Source organism: Anguilla anguilla, chromosome 10 (assembly GCF_013347855.1).
Source record: "Anguilla anguilla isolate fAngAng1 chromosome 10, fAngAng1.pri, whole genome shotgun sequence".
In the NCBI taxonomy this organism is placed as follows: domain Eukaryota; kingdom Metazoa; phylum Chordata; class Actinopteri; order Anguilliformes; family Anguillidae; genus Anguilla; species Anguilla anguilla.
The window spans coordinates 32126451-32153216 of NC_049210.1; the positions used below are offsets into that span (position 1 = coordinate 32126451).

Genomic DNA, 26766 nt, shown 5'->3' on the forward strand with positions numbered 1-26766 from the left:
ATCAAAGTAGTGACAATGGGCTAATATACACTACATGACCAGTTTGTGGACACCAGACGTCTAACATCTCATCCAAAATTATGGGCGTAATATAGAAGTTGGTTCAACCTTTGCTGCTATAACAACCTCCACTCTTCTGGGAAGGCTTTATACTAGATGTTGGAGCATTGCTGCAGGGATTTGATTCCTTTTAGCCAGTGGAGCATTAGTGAGATCGGGTACTGATTAGGTGATTAGGCCTGGCTCGCAGTTGACTTTCCAGTTTATTATCAAAGGTGTTGGATGGGGTTGAGGTCAGGGCCATGTGCAGGCCAGTCAAGTTCCCCCACACTGTTCTCCACAAAACCATTCCTATATGGACCCAGTGTGTGTCTGGTGGCATTGTCATTCGCCTGGATTCAATGGCTGTTTGTCCTTAACTTTGACTGGAAATTAAACTGTATAGTAATTTTCTGCCCAAATAGATTTTTAGTAAGATCAGTAATCACGAAAATGAACTTGTCAAAATGTGTTTGTAAATAGGAAAATGGAACATCTCGCATTTAGCTGTAAGTATAAATTAGGGACAAATACAGATTAAATCAAAGCCACAGATAAGAACAGATGTCGACTGAATTTGGGCAATTGTTCTTCCAGTTTAAGACCACAATACTGCTCTCCCAAAGTGTGGTGCTCATGTACAAAATGAGATGAACAAGCTCTGACATTTCCACTTGTCTTGTTTTTATTTGATATGTTACACTACACAGAACAATAACATTGTTAAATACTGGTATGGAAATGTTTACATCTTCATAATTATTGTAATAGTAATCATAATAAAAAATTGGTGTGTTTCTATGTTTTAAAAAAATGCATACTTTTTTTCAATGTAACTTTCAAATAAATTAAAACATACCACTGGCAATAAATATAAGTTCTATAAAACTCATCACTTAAGGCATACTCTAACCGCAAACTTATTCAAAGCTGTGAGCAAGTGCATTATGAGTGAAAAAGAAATCAGTGAAAGTTTATCATGTTGAGGTGAGGTGCCAAGGGAGGGTATTAATTGCATTTTAAAACAAACCAAAGAAGAAAAAAAAAAACCCAGACAACATCCCTATTAATTAGATGGACTGGCATGTGCTTGTACATTTAACAGTTTAAAATTAAAGACAACAAACCAACATATCAAAAGAGGCAAAATACCAGTACTGCATATGAGTAGACATGTCAGGCTGAAAATGTTATAAAGAGGCATGTTGGCTCTTGTTCGTTCTCATTTAATTCTGGGGTAGTGATGTCAATATCTGTGGTCTAAAACCAATCAAATTGCTTAGATATTGAAAGCGGCCTTTTGATTGGCTTCCACCAGTGATCGACAACACACTCAGCTCCACTCATCACCGGGTTTGCGAAGGCGCACTTTCCCATCAGGAGTTTCTCTCGTTTGAATTTTTGTCAGGTTGTGTTTGACACATTGCTCTATGGCAAACCAGCAAGGTGAGACCAATATTATGTCCGTCTCCAAGACCCGCTTCAGGATCAGGGCCACTAGGCAAGGTGATCCATTTGATTTCTCTATTTTATTTCATGTCGCTTGATCACGAAGAAGGAACAATTTAAGGATGTTTTTTTTTTTCCTCCAGCCTAATTCAGTATCATATCTAATATTTAAAAAAAAAATCTAAAATACATATGTACATTAATCAAAATTATAAATACAAAGCACAGCTGGGAACTGATACATAGTAACTATGTTTTGTGTTGAAGAGATATAACAAAAATGAACAAGACCGTTAACTCTCACCAAAACTGCCCATGCAACAAATCCGTGTTTGAAGAGGGAGTTTCATTTGCCTGGTTAACAGTGTAGAGGGGCAAATGGGACAAACCTGGAGGGGAAACCTAAACCTCTCATTCTTTTCTCAAAGACGATGTACAGTATCAGAATGCACGAATCCTCATCTTGAAGAGGAACGAACCGAAACCGAAACATTTGTTTGAAACTAAGACAAACCTGTCAATGTGTCAGCTCGATATTTAAACATTTGAATAACAGAAAAAAATAAACAAGACAGAGGCAGGAAATGACCGCTTCACATATACAGTAATCATACATTTCAAAATCTCAATTTGAAATTTTAATTTTAATGGCAATTCCTATTTCTTCCTTACCATTGGAGGCTGTGCGCGAGTGTGCGTTTGTGTGCGTCCTGGTGTATGCGTGTGTGTAAGCCATTTACAGTAAGGTGAACTATAAGCACTGAAACAGTGAGTAACAGTGGGCAACTGTCTGGCTACTCAATGCTCAGGCTCCTATCATTAGTAATGTGGGTGCTACACAACAGCTGGGGATGAAGTAACCCATTGCACCCCTGTAAACAAGTTGAGTACACTACTCTCCAGTTTTTCCAGTGTCCTAGAACATCCTGTAGCCCAACGCTCACAAAACAACATTTATCTTTCTATCTTCACAGTACAATGCACCGTGTGCAATGTAAATATGTATCAACAGTCAGATGAGTGCAAAAACATGACCAAAAAAGCAAGGGTTTTTATATTTGTTATTTGCTAATAGCAGCTGGTTCTTGATTTGGGCTACAACACAGCATGCAATGTTGTACGCAAGTTGTTTACTTTTTTCTTCCAAAAGTCACAGAAGCACATACTTATTATTATTTTTTTGATCCCTAGGAGCAACCTCAGTTCCTGGCCTCTCACAGTGACTCAAAAAAGCCGGTATAGTCGTCACACCTGCAACCACCTTTTTTTCAAAATGGGAGTCAACATAAAAAATAAAACTCTATGAACAACAAAAAAATCATAAAATAAATAAAATTAATTCTGATATATACATTGCTCCATTTTAAGTAAGAATTGGAGAACACTGGGATTCCCGTGTGTGTGTGTGTGTGTGTGTGCATGCGTGCGTGCGCATGTGCGTGTATCCATTCGGTGTGCTAGCCTGGAAATTTAGACAAAGCATTCAAAAGTGCTCAATTAATTCTACATACTTCACCCCCATTACAGTCTATTTGTCTTTGAAGGACCCATCAAGGGCAAACATTAAATAGAAAGGAAGGAAACAAAACCCACTTGCCTTTCAGAATGCTATACAGCGAGAGTACCCAGCAAATTTCCCACAATCCCCGGGATACCGCCAGTCAGTACCGAGGGGAGATCGGTCATCAGTTTAACTGTACCTCTCTTGTACCTGCCCCAGTGAGATGCCTTCCTAATCTCAGCATGTCTGTTCTTTACATTAAGCACATACACAATCACACTGAAATTTAAAATGACAAGGGGTGGAGGGGGGGGGACAAAAACAAGAAGAAAAGTCTACTCAGTGGGCTGTCATCATGTCAGCATTCACTCCATAAAATGTATCATTTGTATTTTCTGTTTATGTTTTTTTTCTAGCTTTAACTAGATTGAATGTGTAGTTCTTTATTTTTCACCAGCGACATCACATTGTTGGCAAGGGGGTGGGGGGGGGGGGTGCGGGGTGAGGGCGTTGCCTAGGCTACCCTTGGTTTGGCTCCTCCTCGCTCTGAAACACAGAGGGGGCACACGCATGTCCTACCATAGGAGGAAGCAATGGCTGTTTACTTCTCTTTTTTTTGTATTTTTACTTTTTTTCCCCCTTTTTAAATATTGGCATTTAACTTTCTATTTTTGCCTGCCTCGTCATCTTCATCACCATCGTAATATTACAATTTTCGTCGCGCTGTTTCGCCGCCCTGCTGGCGAGGGGGACTCACTGCAGACAGGCGGGGAGGGGTTGCGGGGGTGGGGCGAGGGTAGGCGAGGGGGGTGGGACGAGGGAAAGGGCTACTGGATTTGGCAGGCGGTGGAGGAGGTGGCCTGGCAGCACATGCAGGTGGGGTTGACGGATTTGGGGGGGATGAGGTCGAGGTCTTCGTCGTCCGGGATCTCGTCCAGCCGGTACCCGTCCTTCAGCAGCTGTATGTTCAGGTCCTGGTTGATCTGCTGCAGGGGCGAGAGGGAAAGAGATAGAGGGGGAGGGAGAGGGAGAGAGAGGGGGAGGGAGAGAGAGAGAGACAGAGAAAGAGAGATAGAGAGGGACAGGGAGGGAAAGAGAGAGGGAGGGAGAGAGAGAAAGAGTAAAAGTATAGAGAGAGATATAGAGGGAGAGAGAGAAAAGAGAAAGTAGATAAAGAGATATAGAGGGAGCGGTAGAGAGATAGAGAGGGATAGGGAAGGAGAGAGAGACAGGGAGGGAAGGAGAGAGAGAGATGGAGAGGGAGAGGGAGAGGGAGAGGGAGAAGGAGAGAGCCAAGGCGTTACCATGGTACCGATACCCCCAGCCGCCTCATAGTCAGTCTCATTAACGCTGTCATACCACAGCACACATCATTAATCCACATGATAACATGATCTTATGGAGGAAATTCAACATTGCATAATCAATATCCGAATTAGTGCTTTCACATTTGTGCTCATATAAAAAAAATGCGTAAAAATAAAAAGCGAATAGATTTTTCTTTATAAAGCATCATTGCAGAACGTGCAAGATGAACGGACAGTGAAATGAAAAACAAAATTGTTTTACAAAACCAAAAAGGGGCGCTGTCCGTGTTCACCTTGCCAACATTTTGCACATCATTATGGGTCTCGCGTGCTGAAGGTAATGTCAAGACAAATGGCTGCAATGAGTAAGGCCTTCTTTATGATGTGGTGAACGTAAGCGACGTGAACATTAAAGCAGTGTTATACTGCGTGGTATGCGTGGCAGAGCACGTGACACGCTGAAGCGATGTGGCAATTATCGTTAGCGCTAATTAACGGTGGCAGTAAACTGTGGCGTACGCTAACGTAAATGACAATTAAAGTCGCATTAACATAAAAGGTAATGAACGCAGACGTGCTATAGGTTAACTGTGGCGGCATATGTGGTTATAAAGCAGGAATTACATTATATACGAGGCCATTATCCGGCATGTCCTCGGAGTTCAAGCCATGTTGCTGATAACGGCGGCAGTAAATCGCACGCGGGGTCGCTGATGCAAACGCAAAGGCGTAGCAGGTAATTCACGTTGAGTGCTTATGGCAACGGCACCGTGTACGAGGTTACAGGCACGACTTTGAAGGTAAGCGACGTTAGCATTAACGGTGCGAACACGGCGTATGAGGCTCTACATACAATGTGTCAAAGGTAAATACTGTCAGCGTTAACGGTAAGCTTACACTTCATGTAAGATTATGTAACATCACTTACCTGAAGTTACAGGTAAGTAACGTCAACATTTGTGGCAGTGGCATACTGCATGAGTTGTGACTTTAAGGTAAGTAATGGTCATGTTGATTGCAGGGATACGATGTATGAGCTCACAGGTGTGACTTATTAAAGGTAAATAATATTAATCGCAATGGTCGTTGTGTGAGGTCATAGGCAAGACGTTTTGAAGGTGAATAATATTAATCGCAATGGTCGTTGTGTGAGGTCACAGGTGAGACGTTTTGAAGGTGAATAATATTAATCGCAATGGTCGCTGTGTGAGGTCACAGGTGAGACGTTTTGAAGGTGAATAATATTAATCGCAATGGTCGCTGTGTGAGGTCATAGGTGAGACGTTTTGAAGGTGAATAATATTAATCGCAACGGTAGCTGTGTGAGGTCACAGGCGAGACGTTTTGAAGGTGAATGGCGTTAATGTTCGCTGTGAGACGTTCAGAAGGTAAGGTGTGTAGGCCGGGGGGTGCATAGGTACCTGGTCCCTCAGACATCTCACCTCGGCCGAGGAGTATCCTGACGAGGAATATCTGGACATGTCGAAGTCATCGTCACTGAAAGGCAAGGAGAGGGTCAGTCGGGCGCCTGGGTCTCATCACCGAACCACAGCATCACACAGTGGCAGGCTGAGGTATTGCACGTGGCGATCACATCAGGTAAAGAAGTCAGTAAAGGATTATTCTAGCCTAATTACAGCTCTCGGACGCATTATGGGTACGCTAAGCTATTACAGTAGGAATTTACACAGTGCTGCGTTTATACAGGGGATGACAGTGAGTGAATGTGAACATTCAGAGATGAGGTGCTTTTCTACCTTTTCCTTCATGTAATCGTAAGTCAGTTGATTGTAAGTCAGCATAGATACAAGAGTCACATCAAACGTGGGATTAATAGGAATGCGTGAATATGTGCACACATGCCTCTATGTGTCGCGAATGGGTGTGTCCATGTTTGTGTGCACGTTTTTCTCTTTATATGAGCTTGTGTTTTGATACTTGTAGACGTGTGCGTTGCCGTGCTCACTTATTTGCATTTGAATTTGTGCGTGTATGTGTGTGTGTGTGTGTAGTTGTGGGTTTCTGTGTGTTGCAGTATGGACAAATAGTATGTTGTGTAACGATGGAGAGAGAAAGGGTTAAAGAGAGGGAGAGAGAGAGGGTTAGAGAGAGGGAGAGAGAGAGGGTTAGAGAGAGGGAGAGGGAGAGAGAGAGAGGGTTAGAGAGAGGGAGAGGGAGAGAGAGAGAGGGTTAGAGAGAGGGAGAGAGAGAGAGGGTTAGAGAGAGAGAGAGGGTTAGACAGAGGGAGAGGGAGAGAGGGAGAGGGTTAGACAGAGGGAGAGGGAGAGAGAGAGAGGGTTAGACAGAGGGAGAGGGAGAGGGAGAGGGAGAGAGAGGGTTAGACAGAGGGAGAGGGAGAGGGAGAGAGAGAGAGAGAGGGTTAGAGAGAGGGAGAGGGAGAGAGAGAGAGGGTTAGACAGAGGGAGAGGGAGAGAGAGAGAGGGTTAGAGAGAGAGAGAGGGTTAGACAGAGGGAGAGGGAGAGGGAGAGAGGGTTAGAGAGAGGGAGAGGGAGAGAGAGAGAGGGTTAGAGAGAGGGAGAGGGAGAGGGAGAGGGAGAGAGAGGGTTAGAGAGAGGGAGAGGGAGAGAGAGAGAGGGTTAGAGAGAGGGAGAGAGAGAGAGAGGGTTAGGGAGAGGGAGAGAGCGAGGGAGAGAGAGAGAGAGGGTTAGGGAGAGGGAGAGAGCGAGGGAGAGAGAGACAGAGGGAGAGGGAGAGGGAGAGAGAGAGAGAGGGTTAGACAGAGGGAGAGAGAGAGAGAGGGTTAGGGAGAGGGAGAGAGCGAGGGAGAGAGAGACAGAGGGAGAGGGAGAGGGAGAGATATATACAGCTCAGGGTGACACATCTGTTACAGTCTGATGTGTGGAGCAGAGACGACACCGAGCAGCCTCTCCTAATCCCGCCTTTAATCTTGCCCCCGGAGGACAGGCCCGGCAACCGCACCTCACTAATTGGCTGCAGCTCCCTTGCCTGTGCCTAACCCATCCAGGTTCTGTCCAATCGAATCACGGCCCAGGCTGTGACACGCGGTTTGCAGCCCTGTCCCCTATCCGTCTGTCCACGGGAGGGGGCAGGGAAGTGCTCTTTGGGCAGCTGATTTGGCCTTCTGACCAATCAGCTCATTTGATGCCGGTAGAAAAAGCACTTCCCTTTCCTTAAACTAGTCCGGCTTACACCGGACCGCATGTGATGGCATTGAAAACCTCTGGAGCAGTCAAACAGAGTGCTTCTAGCCCAGTAATGGGGATGACTATTGTACCCTTCCCTGAAGGACGGGACAGTGAAGTCTGTTACACATGGAGCTCAGTACAGACAGGAAATGCACCTGGGGATGGTTTAGATGCTACACAGTAAGTTGAAATTCTGACTGGTGCTACATAAACATATTATTATGATTTGACAATGACACTTAATAATAATAATAATAATATTATTATAGCACGTAAATATTGCATCTCAGATTTCCACTCACTGTCCATATAAGATCATGCATAATCAGCATCATACAACCATGAGAAATACCTTATAAAATGGGTTAAAAAAAAAAGATGTTTCTCACTAGTTTAAATCTCAGCGAAACCCCCTAAGACAACTGTATGAGAGATTGACTTCTACTTAACTTTGAAGGCACTTCAGCTGAAACTACAACCGTATCTAATGAAGTCATTTACTCCTTGGTTTGGTTTTCTTGTTTTTCTAATCTTTCACCTCATCAACAAAGAAAGTGCTCCTTCTCTTTAAGATCAGTCACAGTGCTAGGAGCAAATAAAAAAAAAAAAAGCCCAATTTACAAACCCGCTCCCCAAAGGGACATTCCTGTTAGCTTCAGATGCCAGTCCTGCCTGACCCGTTATGTGATTAAAAAACAGTCCCCCTGTGCTACAGCTGAGATGTAATTACAGGTGTGATGAATTGCTAATTTCCTGATCAGTGGTTAGGCCTGTTCAGGGGACAGAGCCAGGGGAGCCAGGGTAGCAATTTGCTTGTGGATAGCAATTAGCCAGTGGAGCATTTCTTTTTTTTTATTAGGTAGTGACCTGAGGAAAAGTCAGCGAGGGGGTCTGATTGCTTCCCCCGCCCCCCCTACTCAGGACCGTAACTTTGGACCAGAACCTCAAGCCCGGAACGAACGCCCTCCCGTTCTGTGTGACGGCATGGCTAATTATTTGGCGTCAGCACTGTCAAGGTCATCTGATTCAGGACCATGGACCGTGTCACTGCACTCGGAAGGAGTGATTTATCTAGCAAGTGCCTCACTGACTATTACATTGATATTTAAATTGTATTAATCTATGTTTTCAGACTTCAGTCTCAAGTTTTCCGGAGTGTTCCGATAAGGCCATGGAGCTTGTGACTTTGATGGATGGAGGCGAGGTGAGTGTGTGTGTGTGTGTGTGTGGGAATGCTCTAAAAGATCTCTCCTAACTATCGGTCTCCAGGGTGAGTGTGTGTGTGTGTGTGTGTGTGTGTGTACGTTTGTGTGTGTACATGCTGTAAAAAAGCTGTCCTACCTATCGGTGTCCAGTGCAAGTGAGTGTGTGTGTGTGTGTGTGTGTGTGTGTGTGGATGTTTTAAAAGCGCTCCTACCTATCAGTGTCCAGTGCTACCAAAGGCTTCTCATCCGGGCTCTGGTCTAAAGAGGAGTAGCCTTTATTAGGAACAACCAACCTGTGGAAGACAAAGAGTCACAGACAAAACAAGATGAACAAAGACAGGAAGGGGTATGAAAGAAAGAAAAATGTGATAATTGAGGTAGGGAGTGTAGAGAAGGAACAATATAGCTAACTATGATAACATTCCACATAACTTTTCTCTAGACACATAGATTTGTTTTTTTTTCCAGATTTCCGCCAGTTAAAATTCCTCTGCTCAACAGTGACAGCTAACATGTTCAGCTCTCTGAAAATAACTCAGACAGACGAGTAACCCTGACAAGTAAAGTTATGCTTTCATTTATAACGAATATCCACTGGTCGGATTACCATCATTACTGTTTTTTGTGATAAATATTTTAATAGAAAAAAGAAAGAGAATACATACAGTGAGAGTGCATAAACTACGTACAAACTGCCATGGTTCGCAGATAACTGCCCAAATATTAAGGATAATAAATACTGAATATGGGCATTTTTATTTAGATCTAATATTGCACTGGCCCGAGACTCACCGTGTCCTGGACATTACATTGTTCTTCTTGGGCTGCTGGTTGACTGGGCTGCCAACACTGCCATTCTTTAGGGACCCCTTCCTGGCCAGCTCTCTCTGTTTCTCTACCAATCGGGAAACAGAACAGGGTTTTAAACGCCGCCCAAGCCACCCATGTCTCCTCCCACAGGAGAGAAGCCCAAAGTTCTATGCACCAGGCTATCCAAGACGAACAAACGAAAAAACCAGAGGATCAAGTGAGGCATCACCTTATTCATGATGTTGCCAAACGCAATCCACTTTCTGCAGCATCAGCATTTTCACTCTGTTAAAAACGTCTTGCATACTCATGTTTTTCTCAATGTTTTATTTTGATATTATTATTTTAATGGTTACCTCTTCTGAAATCCGTTAAGAATACTTAATTCCCAATTCCCAGAGGCGCTATCACCATATCAGAGCCAACGAATGATGACCAATTGTGACATTATTAATACAGAGACATAATCTACCTTATACCATGCTGAAGACACTGCTTGACTGATTATTACTATTAGTAGTAGCAGGAGTGGTAGCAGGAGTAGTAGTAGTAGTAGTAGCAGTAGCAGTAGCAGTAGCAGTAGTAGCAGCAGTAGTAGTAGTAGCAGTAGTAGTGGTAATGGTAGTGGTAGTAGTAGTAGTAGTGGATGTTGTTGCAGTCGCTGTTTAGTGTTTTTAGTGTTCAGTACATACATTTGTTGAGATAAGAGCATATAAACAAAAGACAAACGCACCCGAAACACAGCTACTGAAGACCCGAAACAGACTGAACAAGCACGTACCAAACCAGCCTTTTCATTAGAGGTGTTTTAATTTCAAGAAGACAAATGACTTGGGGGATAGGGAAGGGAATCTACACTCTCCCATTTAACAAGAAATCAATCTCCACCAGATAACCAGGTCTAATTAGCACTCTCCATTTGAAACTATGATGTTACTTTATGTGCACAGTCATACACAGTCATATGTGGCAGTGTAGCACAGTGGGTAAGGAACTGGGCTTGCAACCGAAGGATCACAGGTTTGATTCCTGAGTAGGACGCTGCCGTTGTACCCTTGAGCAAGGTACTTAACCTGCACTGCTTCAGTATATATCCAGCTGTATAAATGGATGCAATGTAAATGTTATGTAAAAGTTCTGTAAGTCGCTCTGGATAAGAGCGTCTGCTAAATGCCTGTAATGTAATGTAATACAATCATTACAGACACTACAGTTGGAGTTCACAGGATTATCGTATTAGCACACACAGTATCTGAGTGTGCTGGCCATACACAGCTGATCCTGACACAGGCTCTCGATAGCTGTCCTCAGTCCCCTGCGAGCAATGTCACTGAGACATAACGACCTGAACCGCCGCAGCGTTCAGCGTTCTTCACGGATCCCCGAGCACCGATTGGCCGGGTCAGCCCTGCCCCGGGCGGGGCCACCACCGGGGCTGCGACGGAATTGGACGGGTCCCGGCGGTGCTGCAGAAGCCGTGCGGAGCCAATATCCCATTAATCATCATCAGGGACCCAGACACTGGGAACATGGTGCCTCTGGAACTGTCTGCTCACAATGCACAGGCCCCGTCTGTGGGTGGCATCTGCCATTCAGGTACACAAGGAGGAGCCAAGAACATTTCAACTTTTAAACTGCTGAAGGCCCAGAAGCCATTTCAGCTTAGCTGTTTTAGAAAGGATCATGCATCAGCATACAACCACCTCAGCTACTTTCTTATGTGTTTTTTTTGTGCGTGTTTTATGAACAACCATCCAATGAAATCCTTTAAATCCTTAAAAGAGTAAGAGGATGGATAACACGTTTGTTATAACAAATATCAGATGTCAGTTTTAAATGAAAACGAATGATAACCTTGCTAAAACATCATCAGGGGAAGCTAAGAAATCAGCTACTAAAGTTCCTATTTAAATAGGCAAATCTTGCAAACATCAGAGGACAGGTTCAGATAAAGGCAGCTAACCAATAAAGGCAGGTAATTCTCTTCGTTACGTGAACAAGCCCTGGCTCCTTCAAATTAATTTCTGTTGTTTATTTATGTAGGTTGTCTTGTTTACCAGACAGACCTGATCCAAGATAGCAGCAGGTTTGGCAAGACAGTAAATCATAAATAATACATGGCACGATACGAAAAGCAATAATCACGTGACAGTACATCCCAAAACAATAAATCAGTATAAATACAAGCACACAGTGTGAAATTGATTGTAAACAAAAGAGTCATACTCCAATCTACCAAATCGCAATGCGAGCTCAAACAGAAAATCATTATAACTAAAAGCAAATGCATTAAAATGTAAATACATAAGCCGGTGGTTATACAATTTCTCAATACAAAAAGACAGATTTAAATTCCTCAGTACAAGCTCTATTGGAGGATGACTGGAGGAGACCATTTGTATTTATTAAACTAAGTTTACTTACTAATTTCAATTGACTTAAAAGGCTTACAACTGTCACTGCTGACTGAAGTGGATTGCATGACGTCACTGTCACTTTCCTGGCCAATCGAGATCAGTCAGTATGTCAGTATGATGCAAACCCAAGCCCTGTCCATGGTGCTGAAACAGAAGGGACACTGCTCTGTGAAGGAAGTGATGCTGATTGGACGGCAGCTCCTCAAACAGTGGACCCCCCGACCCCAGGTCCTCAGCCAGAGCATCAAAGCCCTGTGAGCGATGTAATCATAGACCTGTGGGAAAAATTTCCACCCCCTCCACCCCCCCTCTCTATTTTCTCAGCCGCAGAATTTCTATCGTGGAGCTTTTTCACGGTGGCGTAACACAAAGGGTGCCGTGAGGAGAACTGGCTGTTCTGCAGTCTGGAGCTGTTCGTTCTCGCCCCGCGGGCGCGCCAGGTTCACCAGCTTTTCCTCTCGCTCCGCGTTTAATTGATCGATCGACGCAGCCGACTACGTGGGTAAGTCAGCTGCTTTCTCGGGTTTGATTCTGTCGCTGATGTTTGGATGAAACTAAAATCCGCAGGCTCTGCTCTGCTTAAGAGAGCAGGAGTGAACAGCGCTGTAAATGCTTCGGCTTCTACTATGACCCCAGGCAAACAGGCCCACGTTTTCACAACGCGATTCCTCCTACAAACATAAAATGCACAAACAGCCGCCTGTGCTGTTGATTATGTCTTCATTTGAATGCTTACACAATAAAGAACCAATATTTTGCATGTACATATTGCATTTTCTTTACTTATGTGAAGTACCTGGAGGTAAAAAAACCAGCATTATATTATAGGAATGAGTAAAATGTATGCTGATAAAAGTTGCCCTTGAGAATTCCACAGGCCAGAAACGAGGACAGACAGACAGATGGACAGAAAGCTGGACAGACAGACAGACACCCAGGCAAGCCAACAGGAAGGGAACACAGAGAGAGGGAAGGGGCGGGGCTTCCAAGACATGTGGAAGGACTCACCGATTTTCATCTGTAGGGGGGAAGGTTTGTAGTTGAGGGTCACGGAGTCCCCCTCCCTGGCATCGGAGTCTCCTTCTGAGGTGGAGGATGCTGCGGGGTCCTGGACAGACAGACGGACAAATCAAACGCATGCTGGTCGTAAATGTGTCAAATCATTTATCATGAAAAATTTATTTCAATGTATATCAAAATACATATAGTCTAATGTGCCAAAAGTTTAAAAATAAAATACATAGAACTCTGTGGTTCTCAAACCTTTTTGGCTTTTTTTTAAAAAGCCCCCTCACACTCATGCTGCACTGTGCCTTTTTCCTTCAAACCTCACAGCCCCCCCCCCCACCCCCCCACCCCCAACCCCTTAGTTTTTTCTCTCCACCCAGTCTGCGCCCAGATCTTCAGTGTGTTTCAGCAACAGTATTTCATTGAAGATGCTGATTGGCTGAAGCCCACACGCCTTGTTCTCAAAGCCTTAATTGGCTTCTGACTGAAAAGGGGCCGCAAATACCTGTAGACACTGTGGACCATACCACAGGCACTCTAACAGGAACAGTGCTTTCTGGGTAATAAATAAGGGTGCTTCAGCACTCAGCAGGTGAAACGAACGTGTGGGAACACCTTGGACCCACAGTCAAACGTTTCTCCGACTGGACCCTGTTGCCTTGGTGATTGTGCATGGTACCCAAGGCTTCCGTCCTTGGCACGTGGCAGAGGGTAGAGAGGCCTGGAGGCCTGGAGGCCCCGCATTGATTCCCCCTCATCGGCTCGCTTCCACAATTACTCTCTATTTGACTACGGCTACTTCAGAAGCACCGCCTGCTGTAAACCAATTCAACAGCGTAGGCCTTGAACGTCCATGACACAACAAAGCCCATCAACACTATTTATACCCACGCCTGTGTGAAATACCACCGCCGTGCACGTCCACATGACCGCAGGAGATCCGTTTGCTTGCGGTATGCATTTTTAAACAGCCCTCCGAGGACATCCACTGGAAAAGCAATAACGGCAATAAGAAATATCTTTCCCCAAGACGCCCAGGTGACTGCCAGTGTCCGCTGAATAAAAGATTCCTCGCCTTCTCCTTCTAGGCAAGCCATGAATTAGTAATGCTCAGGCCTCCACGCTCACACTATTCATTGTAACAATGCTTTGCAGCAAATCCCTATTAGGTGAGAATCAACAGCTGGAAGGCCAGGAATGCACAGAGCTGTGATTCTCATATTCACATCCAGTCATTCTGACTACCTATTAACTACAGCCAAAGACTGATGATTAGGACAGTGTGCACTGCCACAACTATTCAGCTATGAGCCGTAACTGTTCTTTGATTTGAAGCTGCTTCTGATTCTTTTTTTTTTAATTAGCCAGATGCTTGGGACAAGGTCTGTCAGTGTCAGAAGAAGTCTAGCAGAATCTTCTTTCATGTTTGGGATTGTAACTACTGATTGGAATACTGTAATTACAGTCAAAAAAGACTATTTGAAAACATATGGACATCTCTCTCTCTCAAATAAAAGTTGCTGCCGCCGCCATTGTAGAGAGCTCTTGCTTTCTTAGCAAGACTCCAAGAAACAATTGAAAAACCTGTGAGCTCAAGCTCTTTCTTCTTTCTTTGTTCATGATCCTTTTCTTATAATACGCAGCGATATCCAATTAGGACGCTAAGCACTGACTGTGCATTAACAAATGACAATTCTGAAACAAACACAATGCAATAATATTTCCCTTTTATGTTTTGAGTGCTCAGGCTGAATGGATTTTTTTCAGCGGTACGAAATGGTGGGCTTTTTTGCATCAGAATTTGTTCTCCAGACAAAGTCTGCCTCAATGCAGAGGAAGAGCTACCTGAGCTTAGCGTTACAGCCCTGGGTCCTCCCACTGCCCATAACTCTCTCCAGATATGTACCATAAATACAATTAAACCAACACAGACAGAGTTCATATGAGTCCATAAGGTTTTTTGTTTCCCCCATTTTAGTTGAATATGACTACATGACATAATGAATCAAACTATTTATTAGGACAGTTATGTGACTCTGGGTGCCTCAGGGATTGTGCGTTTATAAATATGCTAATAAAGACTGACATTTTGCTATTCTGATGGATTGTTTCAAAACTCTGCTTCGCTAAAACATCGAGTTATAAAATTTGGCGATAACGGATCACTTGAAATCTTGTCCATAATTCTGACAGGTGAACGTTTCCATTTGCGGTCGCACTGATGGCGGATTTACGGAGCTGAGGAGGCGCAGCACGTACGCACTCCTCTTCTCTCCCTCGCCTGCATCTTTCTTTGAGTCTGAAATGATCCGCGCGATGGCTAACCCCTGAAACCTTAGCTTTCCTCTTTCAATTCAATTCAATTCAATTTTATTCGTATAGCGCTTTTTACAGACTGTACCCTAACTGTCACAAAGAGGCTTTACAGAGTAGCAAGGCAAGAGACAGAGCAAAAAGAGCAAACAGAGCGAACACCAAATCTGAGCCCACTAATAGCAAGTACATAAGGCAAAAACTCCCAGTTGGGTGAAAACCCTCAAATGGTTTGCAACTTCTTTGCAAAGTTACATTCATATACAGATAACGCCCTCTTTCAAAGGCTTTTCGGGAAACGAAATTTAGCCTAAACGACAGCAGTGAAAAAGAAGATGCATTTTTAGTATTGCTATTCTGATGCAGACAAAACAGTTTATCTGGGTCCATAGAGAAGAGAGACCGCTTTATTGCATCATATCCATCTGGCTTAATCTGCGCATTGTTGCTTTAGAACCTCAGTGGTCTTTCACTACCCATTCCTTTCAGCTCTCCTTTTTTATTCCTTTATCTTCCCACATGACTCCCTACGGCTTGACAAACTGCACAGAATTATTTTTTTGGGACACACACACACACACACACACACTCACACATTTACATACTCACAGACTCACACCCTTATACACTCACAGACACACGTACACACTCACACATACATACACGCACACACTCACGCACTCACACACACTCAAACACTAACAGACTCACACACACTCATACACGCACACACTTACACACACTCACAGACTCACACACTCACATACTCACATACTCATACACACACACACATTTCCCAGAGTTCCTATTTGAGTTTTGGGTTTACCAAGCTCCATTGGGAACACAGGCAGGGCTGACCTGAGAAGAGCTGGGTCCAAATCCACTCCCTTCACCCTTCCCTAAGCCCCTAATTCCTAACCCTTATCCCCTAACCCACAGTATGGTTTAAACCTTCATTTCACACACAATTTCTAATTCTGAAATACAAATTCAGATGAACTAAATTCAAATTCAGTTGTCTGTCGGCACAAGATTTACATCATACTCCAGCCCCTACCTATTCTTGGTTTTGCACATGCACACGTGTCATATTTCTCAAATTCAAAGCTTAAGGGAAGGATTTATTGGTAATTTACGCACCTAAATATGTAGCTTGTCAGAGCCTGTCAGCTTGCTGTCTGCAAAGAAAGGGATATCCCACAATGCTCTGCATTACTTGTGGCACAGGGGCACAAATCCAAGCCTTGACACAGAAGATGCAGGAAGTGTAATTGCTGACCCCTCCCCTGCAAGTGGCTCAGCAGATGATGTCATGGACGCCTCAGGCCGAAGGACAGTAATAGCTAAGGGGAGGAGTCAGGGGGCTGTCTGTGATGCAGTCGTCTGTAAGTTTATATATAGGAGTAGGGTAGAGCCGTGGATCTCAATGGCATAATCTAGTGTTTTACCACCTACCACATCATAGCTAATTAACTAGTGTTATGCTTTTTTTTTTTTTTTAAAAGCAATGATGGATCGTTAAATAAAAGCATGTAGAACAGCATTCTAACATGCCATTTTTCAGCTGTTGGAGCAGATTTCAAAAGCCAATTAAACCCCTCCATCTGTTCATCTTCCCCATTGATGTCTAGAAAGCAGGAAACAAACTGTTCCGGGATCAGTCCAAAGACTCTTCATCTTCATTAGACTGAATGAATCTTCATTCTCAGACTTACTGAAGTACTTAATAGTTTACTGAGGATTAATAAAGTCAAGTCCACCGGCCAGCACCTCGATTTCCTGGAGCAGAACTCAGATAATGCAGGTGGAATTAAACTGAAATATAAAATTTGCGCTGACAATTTAACAAACTTCTTCACACAAACAGTTTTTAATGCACGGGCAGAGAGACAGAGATAAACTGAAGGGATTTGTAATGGATTTGCTCAAGGGCCTGGGATCCTTCCAAGATCCTTCTGTAACACAGTCATGCACTCACCCGCTTATAGGCAAATGAAGGAATTATACTGCGATATCTGGAAACGGAGGCTTTTTTTTTTGGCTCACGTCAGTGGTAAATCCCAGGCAAACACACACACACACACACACACACACACACACACATACACACAAACACAAACACAAACATTCACATACACACGCAAACACAAACACTCACATACACATACACACGCACGCACGCACGCACGCACGCACGCACGCACGCACACAAACACAAACATTCACATACACACACAAACACAAACACTCACATACACATACACACGCACGCACGCACGCACGCACACAAACACAAACATTCACATACACACACAAACACAAACACTCACATACACATACACATACACACGCACACACACACGCACACACACACACACGCACGCACGCACACACGCACACAAACACAAACATTCACATACACACACAAACACAAACACTCACATACACATGCACACACACACACACACACACACGCACACACGCACACACACACACACGCACGCACGCACACACGCACACAAACACAAACATTCACATACACACACAAACACAAACACTCACATACACATACACATACACACGCACACACACACACACACACGCACACACACACACACACACGCACGCACGCACACACGCACACAAACACAAACATTCACATACACACACAAACACAAACACTCACATACACATACACACGCACGCACACGCACACACACACACACACACGCACGCTATTGTTTTCGCTGTTCTTCTATTCACAACAACAGATTTGGAGGGGAAATGACAGCAAGCTGAGATCAGGCCTCGGAGTTTCTCTGATTCTGAAGGCTCTTTGTTTTTCTCCTTCTGCGCTCCATGTGACCGAGTGCCCTCCTTCTCCTAAAGCAAGGCTTACATAAGGGAAAACACCTCCAACCGATTCTCCTTATAACCAAGAACCACAATGGTTTCAACTCAGGAAAAAAAAGACACTATCTATGGCTGTGTTGCTGCATCTGTGATTAAGAGACTGTTGTGTTTTCGCGGCTCTGTAGCTTTGAGTCAACATGTTTAGTAAAAAGGACGTAATATAGGCTAATATTTCTACCAGTCAGTTACCCACCTCCCTATAATTTTAGCTCATAAAAATATGTAAAACAAAAAGATGTAAAAGAGATAGGAAGGATGTTCTCTGTAATACAAGATATACATACACTACTTGTGTTATTATGAATTATAATGAAGGTGAGTGAGAGAGAGGGGGAGAGAGAGAGAGAGAGGTAGAGAGAGAGGGTGAGAGAGAGAGAGAAAGAGAGAAAAAGAGAGAGAGAGAGAGGGAGAGAGAGAGGGTTAGAGAGAGGGAGAGGGAGAGAGAGAGAGAAAGAGAGAGAGAGAGAGAGAGGGAGAAAGGGGGGAGGGAGACCATCTCGAGGAAGCACGTGCCAGTCACAGGCACTTCCGAGGGGCTTTACTGAATAAATAAACCCCAGGCCCTTCAGTGAATGCCACTTCAGTACATGTCTCTGGGGGACGGAGCATTGGCTGCCAGGCTACAGGCCCTCCTGCCCTGGGGGCTCACGGGCAGGGCGAGGCTGGCATCACTCTCTCCAGCTCATTCAGCATTACGACTGCATGCAAGAGCGTGAGACCAAACACCTAGCCTACCTAGCCATCAAAACTATATAGAACATATAACAGAACAGAATGTTTTAACAAATAGATGCTTTGTTCTGATGATGTTACAACTCTCTGTCTCTCTGTCTCGCTCTCGCATGCTCTCTCTCTCTCTCTCTCTCACACACACACACGCACACACACCACAAATATGTGTGTAAAAATCTGCAAACACAACTTATCTGCATTAAACAAATGCAGCCGGAGGCTGTACATATGTCAGGTTTGATAAGCCGTTGGCAGGCCTTCAGATGAACGAGTGATAAACCTTTTTTTTAAAAAAGAAAAAACAAATCAATCTAGGAAGAAAGAGGACATCAATGTCTCCCTCCAGGGGTTCCTTATCTCCACTTTCGGGAAATGGAGGGCTGGGGTTATTAGCATATTAGCCTCAATGCTAAAAAAATTGTGTTATGAACCCCACCCCCTCCCCCCTCCCCCCTCCCCTCTGTGTTACCGAGGCAGAGCACTGGACAACGAACAGTTTGTACGGCCGGATAAGAGAACGGCACCATGGGTAATGAAGGGGGGAAAGCGGCAGCCGTCCGCAGGTAGCCGTAAATCAAAAAGTCTGCAGCCGGGTCGCTGATGCATCCTCCCTTACTGCAAGGGACATTTTAGCATGGCTAGCGTTCCCGGTGCTGGCCAGAGGGTATAAGAGTGAATAACACCCCTGTTCAGGGGGTGAACCTTAACTGAACCTACCATTGGTGCCCGGGCGCACGGCTTCCAGGCACCGCCCAGCATATTACGCCCTCATAAAACTGAGAGCGTCTGCAGAGCGTCGGGGAAGGAAGATCACAGGGACGGGAAATGCAAAGGAGCCTCGGCTGGTAACAGCTGGGTCTAGACTCATTTCGAAAACGCACACTCTGTCTGCATGTCTATTGGGCTAATTAGCGTGAAATCCAATAGAAAACCGCAGCTTTCTGAGAAACGCGGTTCTGTGCAAAGACGGGTCGGCAAGGTTACCGGAATCCGCGTGGATTGACTCGCCGATTTGAACCCACTGTTTCTGCTTGACGGCTAAAACGATTCGGTGGATTCTAACAGGTCGGCGATTGACAGCTCATTGTAGGTACAGACGTTTACGAGGTTCGGGAAACCTTTGTCTCTCAGTGGTAGCCTTGAGGCCTCCTTTTGGCTGACTTCGCATTTCCCGGAGTGTAACGACCTGCTAATTGATCTCTTGCCTGACTTAACTCTTTCCAATGACCAGCCGTCTATGACCACACTGTGTCAGAAAGACACAAGAGGGCCATGGTGATCGAAAACAGCCAATACTTAGCGAAGGACAGGCTAATCAATGTGATCAGAATGCTCTCAGCCCGCTAATGTATTCATTCCTCTTCTGTGTAAGAGGCCGCATTTGGTCATTTGCTTGAGTGATTGCTCGACTGAACGAACGACCAAACGACGCAAAGGAAGAAGTCGCACTTCCTGGAAGTGTGTGGACAACGTGCTGTATCTGTGCATCATTTCAGAACAAGGACGGTCAGTGAAATGCTGCAATGCTGCAATGTTGCAATGAAAAAGTCAATGCTGCAATGCTGTAGTGACCTGCTGCAAAATCAGTTTTACTCTAGCCCATAGTACAGATCAGGCTGGGCTTTGGACTGGGGAAACCTGATCCTAGATCAGCAGCCGTATCCTTATCACTGTTATGAGTTCAAGCTCGGGTGCCTATTGTCTGGGACCCCAGTGGAATGCAGGTGCGAGGCCTGGTCACCTGGGCAGCACACCAGGGTTCAGAAACAAAGCAAACTGGCCGGAAGCCAAAACACCTTCTTTCAGGTAAAAGCAGCTTAAATACAATATGGTGGAAGCACATGAACACGCTCGCAGATCTAGAGATTGTGCCGGAACAAATGTTCCAGGGACACAAGGTGGAGGGGGGTGGGGGGGGGATGCGGTGGTGGCAGTGTGGGCTGGACCGTATGTGTGTAACCCTGGACTTTAACTTAATAACCTCAGCGGGTGGCAGTGTAGCGGAAAGGCTAATGATCAGGGCTTTGTAACTCCAAGGTCGCAGGTTTGAATCCCAGACGGAACACTGCCGCTGTGCCCTTGAGCGAGGTACTTAACCTGAACCGCCTCCGTAAATATCCAGCTGCACGGACCGCACGTGAAAAAGAGGGCAAGCTCTGTGACTGGCTGTGGATAAGAGTGTCTGCTAACTGCAGACAATGTACAAAGTTTAACCCTTTATGGAGTAAGATCACAAATAAGTGATTAGAATGTTCTTAACTGAACATTCCAATGTTGATGTCACAATCACTACTGGTAATTGAAAGTAAGAGACAGAACACTGAAGTAGTTTTTTTTTAGAAAAGAAATAATAACCCCCAAAAAACCTACTCGTCAAAGGTTTAGATCTCTGGTCCAAAGGACTATGGCCACTATTCTTTGAAAGCAGCAGTTGGTGTCTCTCTACCAAGGAGAATAGAGTGAACAGCCATGAGAGAATGAGAATACATGGACCACAGAATGGGTTGAGTCATCCTTACTGAAGTGACTATAGTGTCTTGCTATGAACCGTAAAACCTAAAAACCTCTGAATGGTTTATGCGAGTTGGTGACTGACAGCACAATGTCGCTCCGCCCATCACAGGGATCATAATCCTCACTTAACACTCACTATGTTTAAAGCCAACCTTCTTAAATGGGAGCCAATGTGCATAGTTAACATTACTAGTATTCTTCTTCTTCTCTGCTTGTTTACGATGTAGAGGAAGAGGTGCCCTTATGAGTCCTCGTGCCCGGGACGAATCACGGCGCTCGAACGCTGACGCGGCTGAAAAGGGCCATCCTCCCAGCGAAGGGCGGGACCCCTCCGCCCTCGGCCAATCCCGAGCTGAAGCAGCGGTCAGCTGGCCGGCCGTGGGGAACCATGAATCACCTCCGAAGCATGCCATCTTCCCGTGCAATCAATTTCGGCGCAGAAACTCACGACTCGACAAAACTAGACACATCGTGCTGATGAGCCCTCCTCCCCCCCCCTTCCCCCAGTGAAGTTTTCGCAAATGAGCCTGCTTAGATCAGCAAGACAATATTCAGATTCATAGCTCGCTGCTTACAGTAGATAACATTTAAAAGACACTGCCTAAAAAACTCCCACACACACACAGGCACACACAGAGACACACACACACACACACACACACACAGACAGACACACACACACACACACACACTACCTCGCATTGTAAATCCTAGCTCCGCAAAAGCTTTGTGAAACTGTCTGTAATTGAACAGATTGAAAACAAGGGCCCGTTCTCACAATATAGCCTTGTGCAAAAAGGAAATGACAATCAAACGGTTTATTTCTCAGACGTTTTTTCACATTTGCATAAATTAATTTCGCGGACACCCCGAGACTCCCGGTGTGAGCGCGGCGAAACCGCGAACGCGTCTTCCGCTCTGACAATTTGGCCACGCCACCGATACCAGGCTTCTCGCAAGCGGCCTGATTTGCACACAAACGCCTTTCATTTAAACGGAATACATAAATACCGATGCCTTCAATTTCCCGTACAGGATCTCTCAATAGCGGCAGAAACACCAGACAGAATGCTAACGGTACAGACTCCGCGCTCCCAACAGGCGACTGTTTTGCCCGCAGCTGATATCATTTTAAGAAACAGGCTTTTTTTTTTTTTTCCCTAAAAGAGCCTTAGCGCCCAGCACGTTTGAGAGACAGGTGTCGGCCAGGCAAATTAACCCGATTTCACAGGACGAGCTCAGCCGGGCGACGCCGCCACCCTTCTTCCCCCGTCTCGGTGGAAAGCAGCTGCTTCCGGAACAATGCGCGAAGGTTAGGGATGTCAAAGTCCTCTCCGGGTTCGTAAATCGGTTTCGCCAGCCAGGCTTGTGATGCGGAAAGACAGCGCGAACGCCGCTCCACCCTCCTCTCCCTGCTCGCTCTGAAACGGAATATGTACAGTGTGTACTGTACGTCTTCTGACCGCCTCAGTTGAGCAGGAAAACTTCTCGAGTCGAACTCTGTTTCGATTTCTACGCTCATCAGACTCTTCATTCCACTTCTTAAGCTGGTCAAATAAAATCCATTCATACAGGTGGATATTTACTGAAATAATTCAGGTAAAGTAGTTGGGTCAAAAGTAAACAGCAGCACCCACCTGAGAACTGAACGTACAAACGTGAGACCTGCACAGCTATTCCCAAACAAACACACTGATCTCGACTGTTTAGTTAGCAGCTTACCAAACCCACGCTGTTGAAACGGACATTGTTTTTTCCCCTCCCATTAACCCTCCACAATGCAAATTCAAATGTGCAAATTAACTCACAGGCTACAGAAAAGGTTAAAAGAACCAGAGAGGCTGCTGGGGTGGAACAGCTGAAAATCCAAACAGGCTCACGTATCGGACTGCGCTCACAAGCTCACACAAGATTAAGTGATTATGTTCACCAGCCAATTGGGACCACAAACAAATCCAGTTTTCAACGGTACCCGAGTCCCCATTTAAACAACGATCACTGTTATGACACGTGTACAAAAATATGCTCATATATAGACAAATCTTACATCTGAAAGCAGAAAACTGCTATAAAATGAACTGAGTGCATGATTACCGAATCGGATTGGAACTAGAGCTGTCATAGCAGAACAATAACAGTAATATCAGTGTGCCATGCTGGAGATGATGCTTTGGATACAAGATCCACAGCACCTGCTGTGTCAGATTCAATACACCTGACAGTCTGCACTTAAGGCCGGCGCACAGCGTGGGCTAATGTTCAAGCGTCGGGATGGTAGTAAATCGTCTAGGAAGGCCTTGTGGCTCAAGGTCGTGTCACCTTGGCGAAGGTAAAAAAAAATTAAATTAAATAAGCAAAGCTTTATGACATGTGACATCAAAGCTGAGGGATGTGCGCATGTGATCCTTTTGCCTCTGTGAGCACACTAGCAGCCGATGCTTCTCTTTATAAGGCGCTGAGTTCACCTTCCCCTGTGATTTGGAACACATTGACAGGTTATTTTGCTGGTGATACTTGCAGACTACCCAGTATTTTCCACTTCCAGAATGACAAGGTGCTGGACTGAAAATTATTCTCTGAACAGGATGAAAGGTGGGGGTGGGGGGGGGCACTTTTGTTATATCTGTTATATAGCAGTGTATCATATTTCACGGGTTCCTGCAAAAATCAAAAAAACTGGATTGGTTCTAGAACGTGCAGCCTGAAACGTGGGATTCAGCATTGTCTTTTACTTGTAGCATTTAAATATAAATGTAGGTTATTGCTTCTGATATCAAACAAACCTGAAAAAATCCCATGCAACTGGTCGAATTCTCATTACCATGTGCATCAACAAAATCCTGTGGTGGCATTGCATGGGAAAACTTTCAGAAACAGAATATAAGAACAAAAGGGAAGGAACGTCCAGATTATGGAAAACAGAGCGAAGACGCCGACAGAGGCAGGACCCCCATCATCATCACTCCCCCCCCCCCCCCCCCTCCCCCTCCAAAGGGGTGACCGGTCACCAAATCAAGGCCTGCGCTCCCAACGGACCATCGGCCCAGCCGTTCCAAAGGAGTCCGATCATATTGGAATAAAACAAGGCTGAATTTGTTAGTGCAGAATCGCAGCGTCCCCACCGGATAGCCCTGACAAAATTGGGGGTAAATATGAATTTACTTCCCCCGTCTCATTGTTTCAGATTTTGAACAGCGTATATCTGAAGCAATATGAGCAATGAAAATGTATGCGGTTTAATTTAAAAACACAACCGCAGAAGACACACGTCAACGCGTCGCAAGGAAAATGCAAGGGAGTGGGTGGATAGACTAGAAAGCTGATCTTTGCGGAGACTCCGCATTATGAAGTAATCTGGCTACAGCACCAGTTAAGCACAAGCACCGCTCTCCGCCCTCCAGCATCCCTCGTTCGGATTGCTTATCTGAAACCGACACCGCCTATGCGCGTATAGTCTGCTTCAGATCAGCGTGATGACAATTAAGATAAATCTCCGAGGCCTCGGCGCCTTACTGCAACAAATCCCACCTGTCATCCTACAAGCATCTTGAAATTACGAGGTTACAATGTTTTTTTACTTGTTTTATCTACGGAAAAACAATGTCTGAGAGGGAGACAGCATCAACTGCTTCGCTCCGCAAAAAAACACCCGTCGTGGTCACACGGGTCGCCAGCAATGAAATATACTCACCCTGTACAAGGACTGCGGGAGTTACTGTTTTCATATAAAATGTGTTTATTTTATTTTATTTTTATTCAGCCCTTATACATTGATGAGACGCTGCACTGGCATGATTTCTAACTATAATTTTGTCGATACTATAATACGGACAACACAGCTACCTTTGAGCATCGAACAGACTTTCCTAAAAAAAATAATTTATTGATGTGGGGTTTTTTCACCAGAAAAAATCCCTTAATCACAGACATTCACATAGCCCACAGATATAGAAATGTATCGGTCGTGCGTAGCAAGCACGCTACGTAGCCAGAAATATTGCACTCACCAAAGGCTGCATCTCAGACTGAGCTGTAGGCACTTGGAATCTATCCATTTCCTCCATCATTTTGACGGCGCACTCCTTCTATGGACTTACACTCAATTGTATTCCTAATTTACTTTAAATATATATTGTACACGCAGAGAGACAAATTAGATTAGATTAAATATTATCTAGAATCGACAATTCTCCGTTCAGCTTCATCCCAGCCAGCATCAGCGGTGACCAGGCGGTGACTCAACATCCCACTTCCGGGTCCGGGAGCTCCAGTCTCACCACAGCTTGGCTTCAGCATTTTACCAATCCGCGCGTTTAGCCTTTTTACTTATTCATGAGAGTACCATCTAATTAAACCCAAAAGCAACGGTGGTGTAACGACTAAATAATAATAATAATAATAATAATAATAATAATATGCTCAGTGATTATTGTTATGGGCTTAAACATGGTTCGTTTTGAATTTCAAATCACATAGTATGTATTATGTGTATGTGTAAATTCAAATCTTTGTTTCATTATGAAATCTGTATTTGTGTATCACTTGATAAATACATTTCACATATCGTCTGCCATGGTTCAACGTTCCATTCCTGCAACATTAATCTTTGCATGTTCCACAAGCAAGTCACCAAGTACTGCTGTTCATGCACCCAGAGTAAAGTTTGTGCTGACAATAGCTGCAAATCAAGAACAGCATTATTGAAGCATAGTATTTTCTGAAATTAACAAGAAATTATTTTTTTTATATACTAGGCTATAGTTTTTGGACAATAAGACAGTACATGAATCTCTGCCCTTGATTTGATTTGACAGTTAACTATATACAGCTAATATCAAAAAAAGTAAGTTATGTCCATAATTAAACTAAACTTGAGTTTAATATCTCAACATGGCTGTCATGATTCTGTGAGCATTTTCAGTGTTTGTCTGATGAGGTAGAGAATGGAGCGGTTTGCCATGGTTACCCATCTGTTTTGCCCATTTGGGATTCTGATACAGAAGATTGTTCATTTGATTTAAACTCCCCACATGCACTGATGCAGTCTAATGGAATTTTGATACAACGTGACCTGATGCATAAACTCAAAAACAGCAAGTGAACCAGTTACTCGCGGTGTCTCAAGGACAACCTGTTTTTAGGTGGAATGTCATACGCCTCCATCCCGGGACCCCTACAGGTGAACCATCCTTAAACGTGATAGGGTGATCCAAAAGGCACAGAGACTGCAACGAGTAATTAGTCACATTGTCATCATCAAGTACAACTAAAGGGTCATTTTCTTCTTGCATTTAAATTTCATGCTTGTATTCAGGCAACATGTGTGATATCCTGTTGATGTTCTGTGTCTTCCCCAGTGCAGAAAATTGATTCAACAGCCGGAGGACTTC

The 26766-nt window shown here is 44.5% G+C and overlaps 1 protein-coding gene across 4 annotated transcripts; it reads right to left on the reverse strand.

Moving 5' to 3' along the window:
• Positions 1-701: 701 nt before the first annotated feature.
• LOC118237175 (protein FAM219A-like) lies at positions 702-25637 on the reverse strand. 4 transcript variants are annotated; one of them, XM_035435648.1, is made up of 6 exons: positions 25384-25637; positions 12905-13004; positions 9462-9564; positions 8882-8962; positions 5739-5793; positions 702-3972 (listed from the first exon to the last, which is right to left on the reverse strand). In XM_035435648.1, the coding sequence occupies exons 1-6, from the start codon at positions 25441-25443 to the stop codon at positions 3817-3819; spliced, it is 555 nt and encodes a 184-aa protein (XP_035291539.1). In that variant the 5' UTR covers positions 25444-25637; the 3' UTR covers positions 702-3816. The 4 variants fall into 4 exon arrangements, with proteins under 4 accessions (XP_035291539.1, XP_035291538.1, XP_035291537.1 ...); XM_035435647.1 differs by having other exon boundaries at positions 702-3975; XM_035435646.1 differs by having other exon boundaries at positions 5718-5793.
• Positions 25638-26766: the final 1129 nt, after the last annotated feature.